The sequence below is a fragment of the Phyllostomus hastatus genome, unplaced genomic scaffold (assembly GCF_019186645.2).
Source record: "Phyllostomus hastatus isolate PE091 unplaced genomic scaffold, TTU_PhHast_1.1 phas_contig_17, whole genome shotgun sequence".
Taxonomy (NCBI): Eukaryota; Metazoa; Chordata; class Mammalia; order Chiroptera; family Phyllostomidae; genus Phyllostomus; species Phyllostomus hastatus.
Window position 1 is genome coordinate 19,079,442 of NW_025333664.1, and position 9,839 is coordinate 19,089,280.

Here is a 9,839-nt window from a genome sequence, read left to right on the forward strand (position 1 = left end):
TGTGCTTTAAATAGATTTTTATTTGTTTTTTCTTTATATTTTTTCTCCCATAGAGGAATAACATTACAGTCTAACAATCAGAATCCTGTTACACACGTACACTGGCATGCCACACGACTGTGTTGAGGTGGTTGTGTCCTTGAGTCTGTTGACATGTCATAACATGGTCAACCAGAGTCTCCTCATTTCAGCCCGTCTCAACACAAAACACCCAAGACGGATGCACTCAACTTGGTTCCATTCGGAACTAGGTGGCAGGGCAAGTGAGAAGATATAAGGGGTTATAGTGTTCTGCATCCGGTCCCCTCGCATAAAGCCACATGGATCTGGGAGGCATCCAGGGGCTCTGGTGGGGTCCTTATTGCACCTAAGATATTATGGGTCAAAGCAAATTGATCAGGGTACAGGCAGGAGCTGGGGAGCAGGCATACTTCAAAACAGCATCAAACTGCATTCATACACACGTGATACCCTGCTGGGGCCAGACTGGCAAAGGCTGGAAAGTGACACCCAGCTTGAAGAGAGCACTCAGACATATTGGGGAATTATTGTAAGTTGCCCTTTGATGTAACTGGGACTCACTCTAGAAACGGGTCCCTCTGACATAGTTTTGGCAAAGTGCTGGTAGTATTAACATTAATACTCACAAACTGGAACAAACTTCTCCAGAGTCTCTGAAAACATCAGTCAAGACAGACTCTCTAACCCCCCTCCTGTCTAAGGTTGCATAGGACTTTGTGAATTCTGGTTCCCTCATATATTCAAGTTCTGTGGTTTAAAAAAAAAATCCTGAAGCATGCTTAAGGTGAAAGGCACATACACAGTCAATACAATATGATGAGGTCTGATGCTTCAGGAGTCAGACTAGCAGGAGACTGAGTAGTGTTGGTTCTTAGAAATCTATACACAATTAAAATATTGCCACACTCAAATGCTATAGAATCTATAGGAAAGTACAAAAACCTATGAGCCTTTCAACCAGCCAGGTGATGAGATTGGAAGATTCTAGAACTACAGGAGCTCCAGAAATATGGGTAAGGGAAGGGCCTTTTAAAATTTTAGCCTAATGCCCTATTACTATTCTTCCCCCTCCAGAAGGATCATGGGCACTGCCCAGGACTGAGCCTAGGCCCCAGCTGGCAGCAAAGGCGTACGCAAGAAGAGTTGGAGGGAGTTTCAGCTCTTGGAAGTGCTGAAGACCCTAAGCTGGCTGTGACCAAGGGGTAGCTGGAAGAAAAAAGTGACTAGGTAATAACTGAGGGAGAACCTTGGGGACAGAAACAAGGTTACCAACTACTAGGGCCCCAGTGGACTAGTATGGGGACTTAGATCAGTTCTTAGTGTAGATCTGGCTTACTCCCTTTGATAGGAGACTCCAACAAAGCTTCCTCTGTCCCCATCCCAGCATCCACTGAGCTACCTGCTCCCTTACCCACACATCCCACATGAGGCTTGGAGCTACAGGGTCTGGAAGGGCAGCTGCCTTTACCCTCATGGGAATGCAGTTATCTCCAAGCCTCCGCTTGACTGTGAGACCTGGATTTGGGGTAAAGGGGGAAGACCTATGTTAGTATGTAACAGGAAATCTTAAAAGTTTTGAGGAAGAAAGAGCACACACTAGAAAAGGACAGTTAGAGAAAAAGGGAAGCAACTCGGGGCATCCCAAAAGGCTGTTGCTGGTGTCTGAGCCCAAAATTCAGTCCCACCATGAGAAGGGCAAAGCTGGCTGCCCCTGTTCCTTCTGTTTCACCCAGGGATTCAGGTTCCCTCCTCCAGGTATTTACTGGAGGAGAAGGGGAGGGGAACCGTAGGGCACCCATTTCTCCCCAGCAGCCTAGAAAGGAAGAGAGCACTCGGAGAAAATGAGGAGAGTCCTCTGAAGGCCCTGAACCTGGATAGTGACTATTTGGGGATTGGGACACTGAAGCTCCTGGCCTCCTACCCAGAAGTGTTTATTAGCCATCCTGGGCAGGGTGTGAAATATAAAGCCAGAGGCAAGATGAAGGCTGAGCTGTCAATCTTGGGATAGGTTCACCCCACAGCTTGTCTTCCCCAGCATCATACCTCTGCATTCTTACTCTGGGGTGTGCACTTTCCCTGCCTAGAAGCCCTCTGGCCTGCATCTCTCCTAAGCTAGTTCTAGCACCTTGGGCATGTGAACAGATGGCCAGAATGGCAGGGCCTTGCCCAGCCTCTATTCCTGGGGTGACATATTGGGGATAGGGTGGCAAGGTACTAACTAAGCCTTTCAGACCCGGGGCCTGCAGAAGGGTAGATTTCAGGAAGGAATTTGGGAGGTGGGATTACAGGAAAGGGAGGTGGGGGCAGACTCCAGGCTTCAGCCTGAAAGCAGGGTTTGGCCTCTCTGAGCAAGCACACAGTACCAGCTCCCATGGTGCCCTGCTTCCTACAGCTTCTCAACCTGTCTGTCCTGTCTATATTTCCAATAGGCTGTCTCTTTCCCTTGATTCCATCCACCTTCTCCCTCTAATTTACATCTCACAGCCCTCTTCCACATACTTTACCTTTCCAGGCCTAAACAACTACAAGGAGCCCAGCCCCCAGGGGAGGAGGGAAGATGAGACTAAACACAGAAACCTTTAGTTTCAGTCCCCCTCCCCGCCCTATCCACTTGGGAGGGAATTGCTGGGAATGAATAATAAGGAAGCAGGAGAGAGTGTAGTGCCAAACATGAGATAGGGTGAGGCTTGTATAGTGGGATTTAAAGTGAGGAAAGAGCCTGATCTGGAACTGGAAGAGGAGACTCTCAGAAATAGGAGTGGGCCAGCAGTAGAGGACAGGACGGCAAGGATAAAGGGGAATGTCAGTGCAAGATGGGGATGGGCACCACAGAAGGAAGATAGGGGAGAGGAAGGATTAGAGGTGTTGGGCATAGGGGCCAAAAAGAAAGAGGGTGAAGGGCAGGAAGAGGTTCAGAGGCAGATTAGAGACTCAGAGATGGGGAAATCAAGGGGGTTGAAAAGGGGGCTAGCAGCCCACCTCACACACTTAAGGAGGGAGGTTGTGGTATGCAGCCCCAGGTGGGCTGGGGGCGCCCCTTGAGCAACACACTGGCTGCGGCGGAGGGGCATGACAGGGGTCAGGGGTCAGCAAGGGGTTCGTGGTTCAGCAGGTGGACGCTCAATAGTTGAACTGGCGCTGGCACGGCTGGTAGATGAAGCTGCCCTGGTGCTTGGGCCTGCGCGGACGGCTCTCGCGGGCGCGATTCTGCCGTTGCATCACCTTGGCGCTCAGCGCCTGACGCTCTGCCCGCTGACGGGCCCGCTGCAGTCGCCGTACCTGGCCCGCCTTCTCCAGCAGAGCAGCCCGCGCTGGTAGAGGGGCAGCTGCATGGTGCAGGGCCCGGGGCTCCAGGCGGACCGGTGCCAGCTCCCTGCAGGGCAGAGCGGACTCAGGTTCAGAGCCGAACCAATGCGGGGCTAAGAGGAGCACTGACACCTCCCACCTTGTCCCCAACCTTCTCCCTGGAGCACTACTGTCTCTACTCATATGGGGGCACCCAATGCCCTTCTTCCGGAACCAGCCCGTCCTCCAACCCAACCTGGAGATAGCTCCTCGGTTCTAGTCGCTGTGACCGGTAAAATCCACACCCCAGGAAAGACTAGATTCCAACTTCTAATTTGGCCCTTGCCTTTAATACAAGCCACTAAAAGCCGCACCCCCTTGACTTTTGGATAATACCGCTCCAGCCATTCCAGACTCTTAGCCACGCCCCCAAACTCAAAGCTCCGCCCCTCTACCCTCAGGCAGGCTGTTAGTTCCCGGTCCTGAGAGGTCAGACACTTTGCCTGGAAGACTGGCCCCGCCCCCTCAGTCGACACTGAGCTTGCCCACTGAGTGGGCACCTGGGCTTGCTCGCCCAGCCTCCAGGCAAAGACGGAGGCCTCCTGGACTCGCCTCCCTAGGACTCCACACTGCCCCAGCCGCTCACCCATCCTCGCTAAGGTCGCCGTGAGGCAGGTCCGCGTCAGGGTGCGGGGAAGGGGGCCCAGGCTCCAGCACTATGGTGCTGCCGGTGACGTAAACAGACATGCTGGGGTGCTCGATGAGGAGGTCCTCCAGAGGGCTGCTCTGGAGGCGGACGGGCCCGAGTCCAGGGCCCTCTGCAGTAAAACAGGCGGGAGGGGTAACAAACCAGCTCTCGTCCATCAAGGAGGGTGCGGGCGGAGGGCGGCCAGCGGGGGCAGGGGCGGCCCCCGGACTGGGTGGAGCCGAGTAGCTGTCTACGAGGCGCGGGACGGGGAGCCATGCAGGGGAGGGGGTGCAGCGGGGAGTGACACACACACAGGACACAAGGGGGCGGGGAGAGAAAAGGCATCGTTAGTCAGACCCTCGGTCCTGCCCATCGCGCTAACGGGGCACCCACAAGTAGTCAGGAGCCTCGACCTGCTACCCTAGTGTACGTGAGGTGTGGGCCCCAACATTGCGCCGCCGGGAGACGGCCTGGGCTCGCACGGGATGTTACCCCACTTCCAGTGCCACTGCCTCAGCCCCAGTTTGCACAGCAGGCCTTGGGGAATTCCCCAATTCCGAGCCTAGCAGCTCCCTGTGCTGCTTGGCCACCTGACCTTCACAGGCCCAGGTAATCAGTCATAGTTCTGGTCCCCAACTTAGGCCTCACCCGGCAGGTCAATGATGAGCCAGCCATCCACTTCCTCCTCCTCGGGGACGAAGGCTTGGGGGCAGTCGAGGTCCTCAGGGGGCGGGGGGTTGCTGAAGAAGAGGCTGGTGAGGCGCTGGAACATGGTGGGGGAGGGGAGCGGCCTCAGGGGGGTGTCCTATAGCAGTGCAAAAACCTGAGAGGCGTAGAGAGGAGTCAGAGCCACCACTGACTGAAGTCTACCCCCACTCCCGCCTGGGGATACCACCCCAAGCCACCATACCAGATCAGGGTACAACAGTGAGATTTCTGGAAGATCTGCAGTGTGTGTGCTTTCTGGTAGGTCAGCCTGCTTTTAGGCTTTTCTGTTTTCTGTGTGACCTTAGGAAGTTATTTAATTTATCTTGCTTTACTTTTGTTATCTGACCAATGGCAATGAAAACAGTACCCTCTTCTGGGCCCTCTGTGGTGTGTGTGCTTTCTGGTAGGTCAGCCTGCTTTTAGGCTTTTCTATTTTCTGTGTGACCTTAGGAAGTTATTTAACTTATCTGTGCTTTACTTTTCTTATCTGACCAATGGCAATGAAAACAGTACCCTCTTCTGGGCCCTTATAAGAATTAAATGAGCTAATAATAGTATCCTCCTCTAGGGTCTAGTAAGAATTAAAGGAGCCAAACACAAAAACTTAGAACAGTACCCTTTAATCAATTAGTTATTAATATTATTGCATGCTCTAGGAACATAGAAAGAGAGGTATATATAACCAGATTCTGTCAAGGAAGGTCTTCAGGGGATTGAACATACAAGCTGGACCTTGAAGGGTAATTAGGATTCTGCAAGCAAGGAAGAAATTGCCCAATATTGTGATTATTTATCATCATCATAATATTCCTAACATTCATGTGCCAGGTACTATACTAAACACTTTACCCGTATTGCCTCATGTAATCCTCACAACTCTAGGAAGTGGGTATTCTTATTATCCCTCCTTTACAGGTGAAGAAACTGAAGTTAAGAGAAGGTAACTTGCCCAAAGGCAGCACCCATAATCACTATATTCCATTGCCTTTGCTGGGTGTCTCTGTGAATTAGGCATTTTCAACTTGGTAGCCAAGGGCCAAATGGTCCATGTGCATTTTTTCTGGGGCAAAGAACCCTGGATTTCATCATATTTTCCTAAACAGCACTACTTGAGCCCAGACATTAAGAACCATTACTTGAGCCTTCATGACTTGAAAAGTGCTGGCTAGCAAAAATCCCATAGAACCCTTTGATTGCACAGGCCTAAACTAAGTTCTGTTTGTGAAATGAGCTTGGAAGATCCTATTCCTACAGGCCCTCCCCCTTCTAACCCCCTACCCCCAAGCTCCTGCTCAAGGGCAACATCCCTGGCTAGGACGAAGATCAGGTTGCCTGGCTGCAGAGAGACAACAGGTCACTGGGAGGTGATGGTGGAGGGAGGGAGCTATCACACCCCAGGAACCCTTAAGGATTAGCACTGAGGGTTAGACCAGGACTCAAGGCCTCAATCAGCCCTTCCCTGGGTGAAGATGAGGAAGAAAAACCCCTGCTTCAGGAATGCAGATACCAAGGAGGTGTCAACATTCTGTTCCACTACAGATCTGTTCCTCTCCCCACCTCAGCCTACCTCAGGACTAGACCTGGGCGTAGGGCCCACTAGATGTCCCTAAAGCTTGACCCTCCACATTTGTCCCCTGAAGATGGTCAGTAGTTTTGCTACTGAGCCACTTGTCACCTTCCTCAAAGAATATTTCTGTACTTCCTGTAGAACTCCCTGGGGACATGTCCATACTTATTGGGTTGGCCAAAAAGTCCATTACATTTTTTCCATAAGATGGCTCTAGTAGTGCTTAGTTGTCTTTAACTGCATTCAAAACAATTTTGTTAGACTGTTTTGTGACAGCTGTCATATCAGTGTGTATTTTTTAAAAACTTATCAAAATTGGTGAATTTTTGTACAGCCGTTTTATTACTGAAGAGGGAAGAAAATAAGCAACATTTTTGCATATTGTGCTTTATTACTTTAAGAAAGGAAAAACGCAACTGAAACACATAAAATAAGATTTATGCAATGTATGGAGAAGGTGCTGTGACTCACTGAACATGTCAAAAGTGGTTTACAGAGTATCTTGGTACTAGACATTTGACATTTTGGCCAAATAATTTTTTGCTGGGGGACTGTCTTATGCATTGGAAGATGTTTAGCAGCACCCCTGGCCTCTACCCACTAGAAGCCAATAGTAGGGCATAGCCAACATACTCAAAATATCCAAATCAATAAAGTTATTGGTGAAAATGAAAAATGTCTCTTTTACAGGAAAAAAAATGTAACTGGACTTTTTGGCCAACCCAATACAGTCCCTGAAGGCACTCTACTCTTACTGTTAATGCTCCTGGGGTATTTATGTGCTTGTGGCTATCTCTCCCATTCCCTGAGAATGTTTTCACCATTGCCAGAAAATTCCTTAAGCTCCAACCCTGAGAGTATTTCCACATTTGCAGACCCACAGTGAGCTCCAGAAGGAAATGTTTCCTGGGTGCTGGCTTCTGTGGTGGGAGATCTATGGGGATTGTGATAGGTTGGGCCATCCCAACTAATTGCTGCCCAGCACCAGCCACATATCCCAGCCCATCTGTAGCCACAGGGAGGAGTTAGTGATTCAGTTACAAAAAAATCCAGAAAGTTTGGCCCTTCCTGAGGGAAGTTTGGGGCCTTAATGAGGAACCCCCTCTTTCTACTTCACTGAGAAAATGAAGTTAAGAGTTGTTTCAGGGACTATCATATTCACCCAGTCCATTTCACAACCTCAGGATCGGAAGATGTAAATCTATCTAAAGGGCACACAGCTAGATTGTGGCAGGGTAGGCCTAGCCTCAGGTCACTGAGCCTCCAGTCCAGAGTATACAGAGAAAAACCTCAGCAAATAATCCCCCAAAATATTCAGATAGGGAGGTTAGACATGAATCAGACCTTGATCCAGTCACTGCTCCTCTCAGAGCCCCTCTGCCCAGCTATGAAAGGGTCTGGGGTTCCTGATACCAAGATTTATCATGCATTTGCCAGAGCACCCACTGTGTACCAGAGCCTGCTCAGGGCCTCCTCAAATTACAGACAGACTGAGGTAAGGAAGGCTGGGGGTGGGGGAAGAGCTGCCTGCCCGAGGTCACACAGCAAGTCAGTGACAGAGCCAAGAGTAGCAGCGCACCAGCCAGCCAGTGCCCGCCCCTTTCATGACCACTGGGGAGTCTCCCGGATTTTCTTTCCCAGTCCTGCCAACTTCCTGGTTCTCACATTCCCAGCCCTGCTCCAGGGAGAACCATGCAGCAGCTGTGACCAGAATAGCACTTGAGCCCCAAGCCACTTCTACCCCAGCCCATCCTTGAGCAAAGCCCATCCAGCCTCTAAGCCCAATCCACTTAGAAAGTCAGAAGCTTTTCCTCCTACCCTTTCTCCTGCCCCTCTCAGTGAGCAGAGAGGGGCAGCACAAACCTTGTAATTACTAGCACTAGGCCAGGTCATGTCCTTCGGGGGTTGGGGAGATGATGAAGGGCCAAACTCTCACCCCCACCCCACCCTAAAATCAGCCCTAGAGACACCCTGATGCAGCCAATGACTCACCTTTCTGTGGTCAAAACAGCTGGGAGACAGAAATTTTATTAGGCTCTGTGACTCCAAAGTACAGAGTGAGGGTCAGGGCCACAAAACGGGACCCAATCTCCAAAGAACTCCTGGAAAAACATCCTGGAGTGAGGACACCTAGGAGCCCTATCAAATTCGGAGGGTACTGGGCCCACTGTAGTGTCCTCAGTCATAGGAGGATGTGTAACTTTTCACTTGTACTGAGTTCCTACTAGGCATGTGCCCATGGCTATTGCATCCGTTGCTCACTCAGTAGGCATGACCCTAATTGGCTTCATGACCACCATGAGTAAGCCACATCTCCTTTCTGGGCCTCAGTTTCCCCTTGTGTGAAATGGGATCTAAGACCCCTAGTTTGGAGGTTGGGAGTGAAGTCAGATAAAGCGCTGCACACATCAGGGATTAGGATGATGTTATTATGTTAGACCCCAGGGGTGCGGAGCCTGAAGCCATAAGGAGGTGATTCCACCACCATCTGGCGCTGCCCCAAAGACCTGGAGCTGGAGCTCCAGGGCTCCCTTCAACTCCTGACGACCCCCACCCTGCCCGGAACCTAGACTCAGCAGCACAATCTGAACCCCTCTCGAGTCGCAAGAAGAAAGTCAGTGATCAGGGGCCTGACCCCAGCCCCTGGATTAACCCAGGAAACTGCCAAGGCCCCTCCGGGAAATTGCCAAGGCCCCTCCGGGCCCCTCTGCCTTTCAGCGTCCCTCACCCAAGAGCCCAGCAACCCCAACCCAGTGCCCACCGGGTCAGGGGAGGACACGCGACCCAAAGGGGGAGGGGGCGGTACCGGCCTTAGTGACGTCTCAATGTCAAATGCAAATAGAGAGACGTCACGGTCTACCGGGCTTGCAGCAGCCAATCCGGAGACGGGAATGCGCCCCCGCAGCCGCGGGCGGAGACAAACAAAGACCTAGGAGTTGGGGGCGCAGGGAGCCCCCTGGCTAAAGCTGGCTGGAACTCACCTGGGTACCCGGGCGGTGCAGCCGGCTGGGTAACGCTGAGGTAGTTGTGCCGCGGAACGGCTCGGGGGTCGGCGGCTGATCACACTCCAGGCCGCATCCCGTGGACTGGTCAAGGAGGCGGCGGAGCTACTCCTCGGATGCCCGTGGCTGCTGCTCTCACCCGCGGTGCTTTGAGTGTGTGCAGCCGCTGCTGCTGGGCTCGCAGAACAAATTGGAACGTTCAAACAGCTGATTGTGACGTCACAAAGGGGCCCGCCCGCCTGTCGTCATTGGCGGGCGGAGCAGAGACCAATCCTAGGCTGCGGATTCCCCCTCCCTGCCTCCTTTGCACTGTTCCTCTGGTTAGTGGCTCCTGTCTGGGAGCCCAGCTCAGAGCCGCAGGGCGCCGCCCGGTGAGACAACTGCTGCGAGCTTGGATCTTCTACCTGTCAGAGACCTCTCAGTGAGAAGGGTCCAACCCCTCCCTATGGGATCCCTATCTTCCTGCTCTCCCTTCTCATACCCCAGCGCCCTCACCCCTCCCTCTGTCCCCCAGATCCTCTCACCTGCATCCTATATCCAAGTCCCCCAGTCTGTACTATTCAACTCC

At 52.0% G+C, this 9,839-nt stretch overlaps 1 protein-coding gene across 1 annotated transcript; it reads right to left on the bottom strand.

Moving 5' to 3' along the window:
* TP53INP2 (tumor protein p53 inducible nuclear protein 2) lies at nt 1–9,469 on the bottom strand. Its single transcript, XM_045833231.1, has 4 exons — nt 9,251–9,469; nt 4,643–4,817; nt 3,953–4,244; nt 1–3,394 (listed from the first exon to the last, which is right to left on the bottom strand). Exons 2-4 carry the CDS (start codon nt 4,764–4,766, stop codon nt 3,142–3,144), a joined length of 669 nt encoding a protein of 222 aa, XP_045689187.1. The 5' UTR covers nt 4,767–4,817; nt 9,251–9,469; the 3' UTR covers nt 1–3,141.
* Between the last annotated feature and the right edge of the window lie 370 nt (nt 9,470–9,839).